This window comes from Typopeltis vanoorti, chromosome 1, assembly GCF_054136105.1.
Source record: "Typopeltis vanoorti isolate ZY-2024b chromosome 1, IOZ_Tvanoo_1.0, whole genome shotgun sequence".
Classification (NCBI taxonomy): domain Eukaryota; kingdom Metazoa; phylum Arthropoda; class Arachnida; order Uropygi; family Thelyphonidae; genus Typopeltis; species Typopeltis vanoorti.
This window is the reverse complement of record NC_143549.1, coordinates 43,449,189-43,466,982: the sequence shown is the minus strand read 5'-3', so window position 1 is coordinate 43,466,982 and position 17,794 is coordinate 43,449,189. Positions and strand designations below refer to the sequence as shown.

At 31.2% G+C, this 17,794-nt stretch overlaps 1 protein-coding gene across 1 annotated transcript in view; it reads right to left on the bottom strand.

Moving 5' to 3' along the window:
• The window catches only part of LOC150109932 (salivary peroxidase/catechol oxidase-like), an 86,776-nt gene extending 72,809 nt beyond the window's left edge, over positions 1-13,967 (bottom strand). The window contains exons 1-3 of the mRNA XM_090399634.1: positions 13,775-13,967; positions 5,604-5,807; positions 1,663-1,792 (exon numbers count right to left, since the gene is read on the bottom strand). Coding sequence (XP_090255760.1) covers positions 1,663-1,792; positions 5,604-5,807; positions 13,775-13,967 — 527 coding nt within the window. The remainder of the gene's footprint in view (positions 1-1,662; positions 1,793-5,603; positions 5,808-13,774) is intronic.
• Positions 13,968-17,794: the final 3,827 nt, after the last annotated feature.

The following is a 17,794-nucleotide window of genomic DNA, read 5'->3' as shown; positions in this document are numbered from 1 at the left end:
GCTCCACAGTACTATTCTCCAGAATAGCCAATCAGAAATAATCAACACTTGAATAGGAACGGCTTCCTAAACATAAACAACAAAGTTCTCCTCTACAGATCAGCGATAAGACCTTAACTAACTTACGCCTCACCAATCTGGGGACACGCGACCAAAAGAAACATCCATACCAGAATAGATGCCTCAAATGCCTAAGAATGACTTTTAATGCCCCTTGGTTCATCGGAAACCTCCAGCTACACAGAGAAGCCAATGTGCCAGATATCAAGACCTTGCAGATAATTCTTTTACAATCACAGATAATCACCCAAATCAGCTAATTCTACAGGCAACTGACTACAAACCCTCAGATTGCTTCAAACACAGAAAACCGAAATCCTTCATCGGAAGAGAAAGCCGATACAACATAAAATGCTCACAAAGAGCATCCAAATTACCCACAGAAATTCCTTCACCCACAAACTAAAACTTAGATACATGGATAAAGAATTATGAACTCAATCCATCAACGAAAGAAGTTTCCATACCTACATTGTACGCAGATGATACAGCGATATTATCCAGATCTCTTCAGCCACACCCTGTCACCAAAAAACTTCAAGAAAACCTGCTAATACTAGAGCAATGATTCTCCAAATGGCGATTATGAATAAACCCCTCTGAATAGCATAGCTATGCTCTTCACTAGAAGATGGGTAGCGCCTAAAGAGGATATCTTCCTGTTTAATACCAGAATTTCTTGAGAAACAGAAGCCAAATATCTAGGTGTACTGCAGGACAAAAGACTAACCTCCATATCCAGGTCTTATGTGCAAAGGCATCTAAAGCAGCCCAGCTCTATCCCCAATTAACAGAAACAGCAAATTAAACGTCAGGAACAAATTGCTTCTCTACCAAATGATGATTCATCCCATAATTAAATATGCTTCTCCACTTGGAGCCATACCTCCAATACTAATATTCTCAAATCGCAATGAGTGCAAAACAAATATGATTCTAAACACTCTAGAGTTTGTCAGAGAAGTTCAGCTCCATCAGGACACAGATATATCTACTCTTTCCTATAATCTCTAACAGCAAAGTTCTTTTTAAAAACGTCTTTACACCCCAATCAACTGATGCAACAAGCTTCTATCTATGAGGAAACGGATCTTCACAAACACAAAAAAGAGCAAAGCCATCTTAATTTGAAGTAATGATACGTAATATTTCTCAAGCTGAGCATACATTTTTTCTCTTACTGTATCCCTATCAGATAGCGGGGAGTATAAAAAAGCATCATGCTTCAAACTTGGAACCAGCAACGTTATTCGTTATGCATACCTACATAGATTTAAACTATACATATTTATAAATCATACATGTGATTTATCTAAACAATTGAGTTCTTGAGCTTTTGGGACTTTTTTAATTTTCTTTTCCTTCCTGGTGACATAATAAATGCCACACTTATTTCGTTCAAATGTTCTTTCATTAAGGTTACCAACGTTTCTGTCATTAACGTTTCTATGGAAAAGGTAACTTGAATATTAACTTCTCTCACCAAAATCATTTAAGAAGCTTATATTTAGGAAAGATGTCTTGCAGAAACATTAATGCCAATCTGAAAGTGTGACGATAATAGAAGAAAATTATTCACCAAGGTATGAAAGAATAACTTACTTTTTTTGCAAGTATCGAGTTGCATTTTCAAATAACCATGCGTTACCTTGGAATTTTTTGCTTTTCGGGAATAGTTTTTGACTCAGCTGGTGTCTTAGAACTGCTGTCTGATCAGATGAAACAGTCGGACCTGCATGGGAAAATAATCAGTTTTAGAATTGCGAAAAAGATATATTTTTAAATTTATAGCTTTATTATTATTATTATTATTATTATAGAGGGTGCTGTGTACGCCTACTAACGGGCGCACGGTGATGTCACTGCACCCGTTTTTTATAGTTTTAAAGTGGTTCCAACTCCTGTTTTTAATTTGAACGTGTTCCCACGTAACTCTTCTTCTCACACTGAAGACAGTAATGTAAAAATCACCGAAATCGGTTAAGAAGAAAACCAAACGTTGAAGTGTTGAAAAGTGAACAGAGAGGACTGTGGTCAGCAACGATCGAAGAATAAAGGACGTCGCCATCTTTACCATCATGCCACAGTTGCTCGAGAGGAGAAAGGTGAGTCATGAAGTATATCAAATGCCTGGAAGATTTATCGTCCGACGGAAATAATATGATCCCTACGAAATGCAGTAGGATTCTACACTTAAAATGTGCCGGCTTTTCAGAAACAACCTGGCAATGTAAATTTAATGCAACACGCGAAGAATGCAAATGCCTACTCTGCAGGAAGAACAAAGAAACGCACCTAAGGCAGCCACCTACGACGCCGCCGATTATACCGGAGGCAAAATCAGATGACGAACTGAACAGATACAAAAAATGCAGGTGAGTCCTATAATTTCAACTCTTTAAATATACTAATAGGAAACGGTCTAGAGACTATAAAAGACAGCTTAGTAGATCTTATGCAAGAACGCTTTGAAACAAAACGAACAAATAACAAAAAAATCTAGCGAATATGAAGATTTGGTCAAACATAATAATTTAGCAGTGACAGAAGTGTTGCAAACGCTAAAAGACATTAAATTCAGCATTAACACACTAAATGGCAGGTTTGATGAAAGAGACATCCGAATTCCGTCAAGAAGTTCATTCTCTAAAACTACAATACGGACGTTTAAATCAGCAACAACTTAAAGAAGATCTTGTCGTAAACGGTCTTCCTGAAACTGCACCTACAGAAAACCTCAGAGACATAGTTTTAAAATTAGGCCATGCAATTGACATCCCCCTTACAGCTTAACAACATCCAGACTGTAAATCGGATTCCTAGGAAGAGCAAAAAACAAGGTTTGCCACGACCTGCACCAGTCATAGTTCGTCTTACAAGCAAGTCCACAATCGCATAAAAGCCACCAGGCAGAAAAAAAACCAGTTGCCAAGGACTTAAACGCACAGCAAGACAATACACTGATCTTCCTATCCGTATATTTAACACCATTCAACCAGAATCTGTTGCAACAAGCAAGAAAAGCAAAAATAGAAACAAATTACCAATTTTTGTGGACCAGAGATGCCAAGATATTCATAAAGAAGTCACAAACTTCAAAGGTGATACAAATTAAAAGCTCAGAAGACATAGAAAGGTGTCCACAGTGAAAAAAAAAGCCTCATAATTAGTTCAAAAAGAAGCTCACAATAAAAAAGAATGTGAACCATCAAGACAGATGCAATAACACAGGATATATTGGCAATTTCACTTTGATCAGACTTTTCAGATCATTCATTTGACCTCCCAAATATCAGCTTACTTACAACACAGCAATCAAATCAATAAAAATAAATAAATAAATAACTATATCTAACCGGTGTCATCCTCAGATAAGCTTATTAAAAAGATTCGAGGTTGCAAGCAGAGACATTACATCTCAACCGAGATCAAGGGAAAAAAAGAAATATATTTATTACATTGAGGTGCTGTAGTTACAGCGCTTAAATACATTAAAAGCAAAAATTGTAAAATATAACTTATTGTTATCCTATGAATGCTGTTAAAAAAAGGTAATCTTATCCAATTGAAACTGTAAATTACCATCCCTAATAAGTATTATTAACACATTATACAAAAAGTGGAAACATTTGTATGAAACTCACTCTAAAAAAAAAAAAAAACAAGAGCAACATGTTTTGTAAATACATAATATGTAATCATAACTTCAATAAAAAAAATTTATTGAATTAAAAAAAATACTATTATTATTATTATATGTATGTAATTTTAAAATTTTGTAATTTCTATAATTTTATAATGTAATTATTATATGTATGCAAGACATAATAATAATAATAATTTTATTATTATTATTATTATTGGCCTTTTCTTCAGAAGATATATGTTCATCCAGGACATGAATATGTACTTCCCTAAGTATTACCACACATATTTAATAGAAGCTTAGCTTGAACTAACTGAATGCTGGCAAAAAATAAAAATAAAATAAAATAAAATAAAAATAAAAAATAAATAAATAAACACGAACATCAATAATGCGTATCTTAAAGCGACATAAATTCATCGCTTCTATGACGTATAGGACGTTCTACATATTTTCTATATTCACAATAAAAACTGCATTTTATATATTTGTGCTAGTTATTTTTCTCGTAGTCTGTTTATTTTGCTTCTATTAGAGCCTGAGAGCTGGCAAAGTGAAGCAAACTCATTTTATTTATTTTATATAAATATGTCCTGAGCATATATAAAATACTTATAAATTTCAATTCAATGATCTCTCCACTTCATATTAGCTAAATTCATCAGATGACATCTATCCAACTGATTCTCATAAATATTATTGTACATTACTTATAAATTAGAATTTATCGTTACTTCCAATCTCCTACAAGCGATGTTTCTTTTAATTTATCCGCAATGTAATGAGTTACAGTACTACTTTGTATTATCATTGTGCCCCTGAACTTAAATTCCCTGTTAGCCAAAATTCTTTGTATTTACAATTTTTTCTAAGGCATGTCAATTCAACTTATATCAATGTAATATTATTTCCTTACCGAATTGGTTATACAAGCATTCGTTCGCATTAATCCGATCAGGTTTCCAGTATTTTAAGGTCGTTCTTAAAATAAATAAATTAAAAAAAAATAAACTTAAGGTATCAGAACAACTGACTACTCTGCCCAACTATGGATCACAAGCAAAGAGAGAAATTTTTCTTTTAATATTTGAAGTGGAATCATCTATGGATACATATACAAAACAATAGTCTTGACACCGAAGACGCTAGCATCCAGTATACAATTTCAAATCCATGTTTCCATTACTTCGTCTATAACACTAAGACTCACAAGCCTACAGAGTCGAGTCAAAATATTACGTTCACCATCGTAAAAGTTTTTGGGCCTACTTTACTGCCAGAAATTCGGCTAAGCAACGTGGCGTGGACTCAATAAGTCATTGAATGTTGCAAGAGATACACTGTAAATTGTTTCCTTGGATCTGCGAGTGGTAAAATTCAAATACCGGATCTCTTGCTCTATGATCTCATAGATGCTGGGATTTAAATCCGGCAGTCATGATAAACACCTAAAAAAATTTATATAATAAAAATAAATATGCTTTCAGACATTTTGATGCTTCTACTTATCAATAGGATTTGCGACAATGCTTAGAAATAACTGTTTACGTACGAATATAAAATGATCTGTTAACTCTTTTCTTACTCTTAATCGCGGGAATCTCTTTATCAAGGATTGTTCAAAGCCAGGAGGGGCCCTAAAGAACCAAACAATATCCCATATTTGAAAAGAAAGATAAAATGCAGAATTATAAGTTTTGGCAATAAAAAATTACTATCTGCTGCTATCATTGTATCATCATAAATCATCGGGAAAACAGCTGATTCAAATAACTTATAATTAACTTTTCTAAGAAGTTATTTTCGTGAAATTTTCAGACAACAGTTTTATAAATAATATGTAGTGTGCAATTAATCAGCACCTCTATAGAAATGTAAAAAATAAGATTTTACTCACATTTCAAGTTCTTGTAAGCATCTAGTGCTCCACCAGCAAATAGAAAAGCATCTTCCCATTCTTGTTCAGTAGGTTTCCATGCTTCTTGTGGATAGTATGATTCTTGGGCCTTTAGCTGTCCCGTGATGACAATAATAGTTATCAAAAGAAGGCAGAGTCTGGAAGAAGAAAGTCCTCTGCTACTTAATTGGGCAATTTCATTAACTAATAATGAGTTTAAACATTTAATGCTAATTCTGAGTTATTCTTAAAATAAATAAATAGGTTATACAATATGGTGTTATGGACAAAAACGTGTACAATCATACACGTTTTCCAGATAAAGATTACTAAATGACATATTGTTAAGATGAAATTGGAGATTTTCCTTCATCTCATTGTAAAACAGAAATAAGATCAGAACCGAATCAAGTACTTTCGAAATTGTAATATATTGTATAAATACATACAATATATTACAGACCTATTTTCTCTTTTTTCTTCCAAATCTTCCGTTTACGTGTTAAATTGAATAATTTATCACTGGTGTTATTGCTACTTATAAACCTAATCAATGCTATGATAGGGCGGTTGATTATATCTGCTGTCCGATTATATATGTTGTCTTCCAACTGCGCAGTTGGAAGACAACAGTCCTGTACGCCGGCTAACTTAGGTTCATTTAAAATACTCTTATAATGGTTCATCTCATCCAAATGATTTTATTATTATTTGTTTATTTATTTTCGGTATATGAACAAATTCATAATATATCTTCCGGACGTAAACCTTATTGTATGATAGTTTTAATGTGATTTCCGTCCACTCAAAGCTGTAAATCCGTAGTACATTAGTGTACTGGATATATTAATGTTCAAGAAGGTTAATTTTAGTATTTTACAACCCGGAATATTGTAGAATATTAAAAAAAAATTAATAACATAAAATATAAATAAAAACTAGAGGGTCTATATTATTATTTCTTTTTACACAATCCAGAAATTCTGCTCTAGAGAGAGTCCAAAGATAAAACCTTTTCATTTCTGCAGTAATCAGCGGCGTAGTGAATTTCACACGCCGCTGTGTTAAGAGTGTGTGAAATTCTCCTCCCGCCTACAGAATTCACATAATGTCTCCTCATGACCTGTTATTTGACGAGCGGATATTCTGTCCATTCGACCATCCTACCTTCTATCACTAATTGTTCTTTCAACTTAACTTGTCAAGTCACCAATATTCAGTCTTCTCAGAGACTATTGATTACATTAATCCACTCACATCTTGGTCACTTTTATTTCCCGATCCTGCATCAAACACCTATTTTGCTCTGTCACTTAAATCAACTCTATTTTCACACATTCTTGAATGCTAACAATATCATTTACCTTCCTCATATCTTCATTTTAATATAATTCTGCCGCTAGTGTCATTTTTTTATTACTAAAATTATTGATAGCCCAATCTTAAGTTAATGCGTTAAAACTGAAAGGAAAAAATTAACCTAGTTTTAACTAATTACTTTCTTCTTCCATAAATTAATTCGAGGGAGTCCATATTATTTCAGCATTGTTTATTCAATAATCCCTTTCCGCATTTAATTTACTATCTTGTCTAAAAATTGCGCCGAAATAACTGAAATATTAATTTCTTAGATCAGAAGAAATATTGCTGTACATTGAGAATGCATATGCTCCGCCTTTTGCGTAGGTTTTTTTTTTTTTTTTTTGATGATTGCCGTACCAAATTTATTACAGCAGGTTTTAGCTGAGAAGAATTGGTTTGATTAATTTAGATTTACGAAAGAAGAAACTCAGGCTATGAGGCCTGTTCCTAAGATAAACTAGGAGACTTGTTCTGAGGAAACGAAGAAAAACAAGAAAACAAGAGCTTTATATATATATATATATATATAAAGCTCTTGTTTTTCTTCGTTTCCTCATATATATAAAGTTACCATAAGGTGTTTTAACCTTATTAAATAAAAATCTCAGGAGGAGATCTAAATGTAGAAAGTATTTTTAACTTGGGTATAATTATGTTAAAGATACCAAGCAATTTTAAACCTGGTTTTACTCCATTTTTCCCAAGTGAGCAAACAGATAAAATGTCAAGTTTGCGCCTGCAATTGATGCAAGACTAGCTGATCCCACAGGTAGTGCAAGACCAAGGCAACTCCAGCTAGTTGCTCCACCTTTACCACGAGTTGCCTTGGTCTTGCACTACCTGTGGGATCAGCTAGTCTTGCATCAATTGCAGGCGCAAACTTGACATTTTATCTGTTTGCTCACTTGGGAAAAATGGAGTAAAACCAGGTTTAAAATTGCTTGGTATCTTTAACATAATTATACCCAAGTTAAAAATACTTTCTACATATATATATATATATATATATATATATATATATATAAATTAAATAAATATATATTTATTTAATTAATTTTTGGAACGGGAGAACATACTTCATTTAAAAATAAATGATATATTTAAATTAAATTAATCTTTTAAGCAAAAAACATGTCTAAGAAAATGAAAGCGATGTTTTTTTATTAGCATAGGAAGTTTCTAACTAGAATTTTGAGATAATATTTAATGCATACTAATTAAATTCTAGACGCACTTCTAACAGATGTTATTTCAACTTTTTAAAGAACTTTTTTTTTATAATCTACACCTGGCGATTCAGTTTCGACTTATTTACCTCTCTTTTTCTTTAGAGATCACGTAGAAATCTAGAGTACGTGCTTGACTACGTGTCTAATATTATGCAGACCTTGTCCTTTAAGTATGACGCGGAGATGACTCGTTGAAAATGAAAATATAGTTGTCAACGGCAGCACATTTTTTTTTCTTTTTTAGCGCATAGCGAAAAAAAGGCGAATATTTTATCGTTATTTTGAATTTTGAAATTCTCTCTAAATAAAACTTGTAGAATTTTGTTATTTAAAATACTTTTGCTTCTAGAAATTCAGTAGATTCTTGCTGAAGGTATAAAGAATTGAAAAAGAAGTGAAATACCATAATTCACTGTACCGAATACTTCATATAATAATTTGATTTACTAATTGAAATAAAAGAGCAGAAGTTAATAATAACATCTTACTGAAACATCATGTTCAGTAATTTAGATTCATAAATAACTTTGATACATCATATCCTATTATATATAGTAAATATTTCTGTGAGTTGATGTATTTCGATTTCGATTTAAGCACTTTAAGCAGGCAATAAATGATTTGATTTTACGATCGGTTATGAAAACAGAAAATATGCTACATAAATGTTGACGTTACTTCTAATAAGAGTGCAGAAAATTAGAAAATCAAAATTCGGATAACGATTGATTGACTGACTACATCAATTTTTCTATTAATGTAGTCAAAAACAATTTTCTAGAATTACATTTCGCTAAATTAGTCCTTATAGTCCTTATAAGGACTGGCTTAAAGGGGCGAAGCAAGAATGCTTTTCATCTTCCCCGTTATCTGTAGAGGACAGTGTAGGGATAAGGTGTTATTGAGCTATTAAAGCTCTGATCATGGCAGGAGGGTAACAGCAATAGCCGAGCCTCAGCTAAAACTTCATTAGCTACAGCATTGCCATCCATTACCCTCCAAGAGTATTGGATTCAGATCGGTTCGGCCTTCGCTAAATTAACTAACATGAATTTCTCTTTAAAATCAGCTATGTGAAAAATATTTTACTGTATAAAAAAAAATTTAAGTAAACGCTAAATATTAATGATATACATTTTTAATACACAAAATTCAATTTATTATAATATTTATAAATTTTATGTTTATATATATATTATTTTTTTTAAAATCAAACTGGTATAGTGCATGATAAATACTAGCATGTACAGTTACAGTAATATTTTTAATTTATTTAATAACAACTCACCTTATACTGCATTCTTTGGTATCCATGGTTTGAATACTCAGGAATACAGTCTAACTGGAGCTGCAACTCAACCTACGAAGATTAAAGAAGGCAGCGATTTTATGTATTTATTGTATTGATTTCAATATAAAGGAGTATACTGATACCCAGGGAACATTTTACTTATTATACTGTCATGTTGCGCATGCGCAGTGATGCAAGACATTCTCTCTTTTAAATAAGCAGACAATTCCTCAGCATGCCTTCGCCATATCAAAACACCCCATACATCTATCTCTCTCTTATTTTGAGCTGACTAATCGTACTGGAACTGTTAACCAACGTTTGAAACAATAAAAATTAACTCCAAAAATATTCGGTTATCCATATATTCTGCGATTGCAATTAACGCACTCAGAAGTAATTTTAGATTAATCAAACAGCGTTTAAAAAGGAACAGCTATCAGACTTATTCATATTCTCCATTTTTATTGTCATTAAAAAACTTTAAATATGTCCTGTTAATTTTATCTGAAGTTCTCAATTATGTTTTCATTTTTTTTTTTCAAGTGTAAAATTTTTTTCGAAGTGTAATGCATTTTACTTCATTCTTGAAAACAATAGCATTTTTGTACGCATGCGTGTATGATTGTGCAGATTATATTTATAGGTATATAAATAATATGAAACTAGTTCATTCGTTTATTAAAAAGTTATTTCCTTTGTAAAGGGTATATGTTTAAGCAATAAATTATTTTCAACTGATTTCAACCATATATCTTTCAAGGTTAATAACAAATATATGCAAAATGAAGCAGCTACAAATACAGTTTATAATCGTAAATTTATAACAAAAGAAGAATAGGAACCTCATTATGACATGAGGTTCCTTATAAATAAAACGTTCTTTTTTTTAGCAGGAAAAAATTATCAGAAAAAATCTATCAAAAACAGAATAAAAAATCTAACATCTTTTGACATTTCATAACACACACTTCAATAATATGCTACGGGGCATATTATTACTATGGACATATTGTTACCGTGATCGTAGGTGCCTGGGTATCTGACAGACTAGCCTATTATAAAAATAATCAATTTTTTTATATAAAAATAAAATAAAATAATTTGAATGAACCAAACTCTAGCTAAAGCAGTTATATTGTGTAATATCAAATAATAATCAGTGAAATTACCAATTAATAAAAATGCATAAAATGGAAAGATTCTGAAATATTGAATGGCAGTTCCCAAATTATTGTTGTGGAAGCACACATTATTTAATATTGATTACTATTATAAAAAAAATCATTAGTATTGAATGATTATTCAATACTAATGATTTGTATTTTATTTTTTTACTTTTGAGGGACGGTTCCCACCTGTTTGGTTTATTTATGTAATAGTTCATATTTACTACTTATTGTATATATATTTTTGTTCTTCCTAACTAAGAAAAAAGCCACTAACAAATGTGAGGATCTAGTCGATTTAACTATCTATATTACCATGATCTATTAAGTCCAGTGTAAGTTATCATTTGCCACTAATGTAATAGAATGTAATGCTAATGAAATCTGACAAGGTAAACAGCGCTAATATTTAAACACATTCACTCTCTCTCTCTCTCTCTCTCTCTCTTTCACACGCACGCACACACAATATTCTATTAAGTTAAAATTATTGTATAAGATATAATAGCCTCAGAGTTTGCAAAAAGCAACTTAAGTCTATGTGTTATGTTTATAAATGCGTCTACCCTTTTGGCTAGTCTTGTATGTTATGATTTGAGATGAGAGTCCCCTCCATCACATACTGTATCAATTAATTATATTGCAGTAAGAGTATGAATTTCATTTCCTTCGTGCAGTGTGATCTCTCTTCCTTCCAAATCTATATTTACATAGTTCAAGTCCCCGTAATAATCCCTCAACTGTACTCATTTATACTAATTTTCTGATGCATGTTTTCCAGATCATCCCTGGAATTGCTTAGCCTATAGCAGCAATCAACAGTATATTTTATCTTACTGGCCTTGATAGTAAACCAGACTGCTTCAAGTGAAAGAAAGAAATCCAAATTAACATAAAGGCATTTTAATTAGAATTCAATAAATTTGATATTTTTCATGTTTTAGGTTAGCTTGGACTAGTTTATTATAATATTTAACAAACTGACATGCAGTTTTTATAATTAATGCTTAATATTTATTCATCAGTTCAGATTACAGCTAAAATAAAGAAGAAAAAGGATAAAATAATTATTAAGATATAAAATATAATATAATGTAAAATATAATATATTATTAAATTTAGAAGAAAATGTGTTTTTTTTTTTCATTACAATAAATTTATTTAAATATTTAATAAGAAACCATCATTATTTTTATATAAACATTTATATAGTAAATTGTCGGTTCTATCATTTTATTATATGGTGAGGATTGGTTAGGAGTGCAATATCCAATACCCTTGGAGGATAATGGATAGCAATGCTGTAGCTAATGAAGCTCTAACTGAGGCTCGGCTATTTATTATATGGTGAGGATTGGTTAGGAGTGCAATATCCAATACCCTTGGAGGATAATGGATAGCAATGCTGTAGCTAATGAAGCTCTAACTGAGGCTCGGCTATTGCTTTACCCTCCTGCCATGATCAGAGCTTTAATAATAGCTCAATAACCTTATCCCTACGCTGTCCTCTACAGATAACGGGGAAGATGAAAAGCATTCTTGCTTCGCCCCTTTAAGCCAGTCCTTATAAGGACTATCATTTTATATAAAATATATAAAATAAAATCGTCGTAAATAGTTGCATGTATTTTATATATTTTATATTTTATATGGTTATATCTTTGGCCATTGAAATATATTTTATATATTTTAGTGGTTATATCTTTGGCCATTGAAATAGACTTGTAGTAGTTCTAATGTAAAATAAAAATAGAAATTGTGTTCCATCAACTGTCTGAAATCTAATTTATATGTGTGTGTTTGAGAGAGAGAGAGAGACAGAGAGCGAGTAACAAAATAAAATTGTATGCACTTAATTCCAAAAGAGTAAGTATGATCGAATGCTGTTAAAATTAAATACATGTTATTTTGGAATATATATGCAACTTTCGTCATAATCATTTGTGAGCGGTCATATACCAGGGATAATCAAATACAAAAGTCCATGTCTATACAGTATTGCATATGATGAACTATATTAACGATTACAATTTATTTGAATAAGTGTGCAGCTATATTATAATTTCAGTTCTTGTTTCTAAGTCATCTAAGCGTGCAGTTCTTATCAAATGTATGGGTAGTGGAATTGTGGCAAATTTGATAATAACACGAAATTTCTTTTTTGAATGACGTATATAATGAAACATTTGACATATTTGTTCAATATATTTGTAGAAAACAGCGAATGATATATAATGAAATAATATATCTTATTATATATCTTATTATGAAAATATATATAATGAAACATTTGACATATTTGTTCAATATATTTGTAGAAAACAGCGAATGTTCTTCATGCCAGCCTGTTTAAAAAGTTGATTTTCAGTGTTCATTATCTAACCAACAGGTGGTGGGTTCTATTCCCTTGTGCATGAGTATTTCAGAATTTCTTTAGGCAGTAGATGAATGTCACCGCTGGTGTAAAACCACCATCAATAACAAAACAAGAATAAAGAATATAAATAATAATGAAATAATAATAATAAAGAATATAAATAAAAATAAATAAGTAAATAAATAAAAATAAATAAGTAAATAAATACAAATTATCTACAACCCACTGTACTATAGCTTTACACCCTTTCATGAGTGGGTCACATAAAAATAAATCAATAAAATAAAATAAAATAAAATCGTATGCGCTTAATTCCGAAAAAGTATATATATGATAAAATACTGTTAAAAAAAAAAACATATTAGTAACTTTTGTCTGAATCATTTGTTAGCTGTCAAAATACCAGGGATGTAAATGAAACGTCTTTTATAATTAACTTAAAACAGAATGATATCATTAAAACAATTTTGAAATCGACAAAGTTTTATTACACTCACGATAAATAAATTTATCACTCTATGCCATGTTTTAAATGTTTTTTTTTTCAATGCGTTTGCAATGAAAATATAGAATTAGAAAAAAAAGAACTTACTGAATTAACATTAAAATCAAACCAATCGGTTGTCCATCCACACACACACAGAGATTATTATGCTCTCATTACTTTTAATTAATTAGCATAAAAATAAATAAATTATTATAAAGGTTTTATAGTTGGCATGAAATGACTAGTATAGACTTACGTTTTGCTGTTTGGATCGCAGCAAAATTTTTGAAAGGATTTTTCCTAAATGTATCGATCTTCGCAGCTGTTGATGAAAGTGGAATCGGCCCGTGATTGAGGCGTGTATTTATTTGTGCAGGGCTCGTTCTCACGTCACGAATACTCTGTCTTTTCTGAAAATAGTACGCGCATTTCCTGAAAGCATATGTCATAGTTGAAACTTTTAACCCACATCAGTTTGTGATTGCAACGCATCATCTCCACTACCAAAAATGAAGCAAGAAGTCCCCCGCCCTGTACTTCCTCTGCACAAGAGAATGTATAACAGACGTAGGAGTTATCAATCAATCAAAAATTTCATTCATGAAAGTTTGAGAAATGTTTATGTTATCTGATTGTTCTATTAATGTAGGACAGACACCAAATACATTCCATTATAAAAAGAGCAAAAGAAAATAATAAAATAAAAGGTTTGGAGAAATGTAAATAATCGATTTTTGACAATAAAAATTCTCTTATACTCATCCGGTTTTCTTTCCAAATTCTCTCCCTTCGTTCTTATTGTTAGCCCGTCTTAGGCGGGGTGAAAGGATTTTTCTTCCCTGAAGCTCAGAGTTTTAATCCCGCAAAATAGACAAGTCAGCAAGAGAAGAATACCCTCAATTAATAGATATAAGACATTTGTCTCATGCTCTAAGCTGATTCGGCTGTAAAGCGAATGCAACCAATCGTCCACTCTTATTTCCGTACATTCCACACACACACACACACACACCAATTAAGATTTTTTTGTTCTGCTTTCTTCCTAGACAATTCGACTCTAAAGTGGCTCGCGAAATAATGAAGTTTGCTATCATTAAAACTGCATATTTTGTTCACAAAGAAACACTCTTTGAGATTGCTTACAAAAAGTAAAAATATAACAAGCAATATTGGAAATATAGGTATTTTTTATTTATAAATTATCTATAACACCGAAAAAAATATTAAATATTATAATTCATTAAAAATATATATGAAAGAAAAAAAGTAAACTTAAATTTAAATAGTAAATTAATTTTTTTTAATTATTTAAAATTTTTTATATGTGTTTGTTTAACACCTTATTATATTTATACTATGAAAAGGGAAATAGGTCGTTTTTTCATTCTTTTGTTATTATTAGGATAAACGGCATTGGTATGAAACTTCTATTGAACAAATTTTTAAAATACGTTCATCATTTTATTAGAGCATTAAGCGGTGATAGCATGTGCTATCTCATTTTATAACCGAGGTGACTAACGCTTTTGAGATAATAACTGTTCATTAGACATGTTCTTTGGCTTCTCTGAACGTATACAAAATGAAATCATGGGCAAGAATTCAAGCCCTCTTCTAAGAAAACGTTTAATTTTTTCATATTAAAGATATGGGAAAGTGGAGAAGAACCTGAGATTCAGACGGAGAAGAGAAATCCAAAAATTTAAGAAAAAATATTACATCGATTAACCACCCCCAAAACATTATGAAGAAACACCTTTGTAATAAAACCTCATTAGTAGGCGGGAATGCTTTTAAATACACAAACATATACGGAAAATAGTGAGTTTCCTCAGAGAGTAAATAGCTGGGTGTAAAAGCAATTGTTTTCCTTTTAGTGTTTTGAATTTGATCCTTATTTAGTAGTTTGAATTGGCTCACCGGACGACATTTCATAAGTCACGATCTTCCTGATACTGTACTCGTTTTATATATTTTCATTCAGACAACGTGTTGAAGCGTCTAGTGTATTTCAAAATTTCCTGTTATTTTTACATCTAAACCGGCGATAGTAAAAGGGAAGAGTATGATTAAAAAAAAAAAAAAAAAGAAATACAAAAGAAGAGTTTCGATAGGTGCTACGCGTTCGAATCCCTCCCCGCCTTATTGGAGGCCTGAAGTGTCTTGAATAAGTTTAAATCATAACAAAAATATATAAAAATAATTTAAAAAATCATGTTACAAATATGCTATAAGTTTACAGGAAAAAAATTTCTTGAATGCATAAAAAAATGCATTTTTGTAAAGAATGGTTGCATCTATTTCTTGTTAGAGTAAACAGATGAAATATTTGTGTGGATTCTTCGAATTTTTATCGATTTCTTCTGAACTTGTTATTATCTTAGATATGTGTGAAAATTTAAACTAACCCTTAGACGATGAGATATTCAATATCCAAGTATTGCTTCGCTTGGATGCTGAATAGTTTTGTTTGGTGCTTAGCAGCAAATTTTACATTTGGACAATAATCCGCCTATGCAATTGCTACAACTTCACAAGACATCGCAGCACAAATGTTTTTACATTTGTTAAACACTAATGTGTAGTGTCTAACTGATTCTTCTCTCTGCTGTTTGTATATAACGAATGATACTACAAATGTTGATGAAATTTAGCTTTATCACGTATCTTTATGAAAATTTACTGAGAAACTTCATATTTCATTTTGATTAAAGAATTTTGCTTAGATATAAGATACCCTGTTTTATGATGTGAAACATTACATTTCCTTTCTTCTTCTTTGGCCTAATAATAATTCTATGTGAACTAATTCAGCGAACAATACAAACTAAAACTCCACCCCATAGCGAAATAGTTCCAGAATTTCAAAAAAATCTGAAATAGCAGGAAGTTTCAAAACACAAGCGTCTGTCAGATTTTAATACCGATTAGTTGAGCGCTGTTCACAAAGCATGATAGATTCTGAAGTATCCTCATAGCTCGGTGAATCTAGCCAGAAATCATGCATATTTATAAAGAACAGAGAAAATAAATATACACTGTTGCAATTCTTGTATGTTTTATGCAAGTTCCTATAACCTAGATGTAACTTAGCTGAGTGTATGGCATATCCACCCTCCAATCACCAGGCTGTGGGTTCAAATCCCTCCACTGGCATGGATGCTTTGTGATATGGCAGTACCGTATTTCATGGAGGAGGCCTGAAAAAGTTCTATGTCTCTAGACTAGGATTTGTAGACTATCGATACGTCTTGGGAATAGCTAGCTAAACTAATCTTCATGGTATATTTTGATCACTTCAAAAATTCAGTGTACAAAATATTGAGAACATTTGTTTTTGGTAAATATCCATGGCTGTTTTTCTCACTGCTGTGCCGAACTTTTTTTTTTTATTTATTTATTTGCGTTTTTGCTAGCTTCCCCGAAGCTTGCGCTCAACTTATCCAAGGAAAATACTAGTTGGCAATGGTTTCATGGCCATATGTGGATGTGAACTGCTTATATGTATGTGCTTAAGTGCATTTTTTTTCTGGTTAGCGCCTGCAGACAAAGATTGCGTGCGCACGCTTTTAACCTTTTCTTTGAAATTCTTACGACAATGAAAAAACAGTAATTGCTTAAAATAATTCTATCTAAATCAGTTCCATTCACCTATATAGCTTCAACCAGGGCCGAATTTAGACTTGCTGAGGCCCTAAACTATACAAAACCCGGAGGCCCCCTACTGTTTTAAATTATATCAACTGGTCTCAGAAAAATTTAAAATATATACGCCTTTTTAAACTATGAAAATATATAGTCTTTTAATTTTTATTAAAAAAAATAATAAAGTATGCGTTTACAAAATCACAGAAATAATTATATAATTAAAGGGTTTTAAAAACGACAAATAAGGCTCATAGAACAGAAAATTTTGAACTAAAATAGGAAAATAAAAAGTAAGAATTAAATTAATATAACAACATAATTGGTAGTATATAAAAAATTAATCTTTTATTCAGGTAAAAATTTGACAGTAGACATCACATAAAATTGGGTACCCAAAATTCCAAATAATACAGGTACATATATATATATATAATAAATTAATATTGAAAATATGGTGTGGATAAATTGTTATAATACAACAATATTTAATAGAAATAATTATATTATATAATCCTCTAAAAGACTCTAAGATATTACTTAAAACATTTTCTATCTTGATTTCCCACAGACAATATTTCTTGAGACATAGTTACTCTCAGTTCATTTTTTATTCTCGTTAGCTGATTGT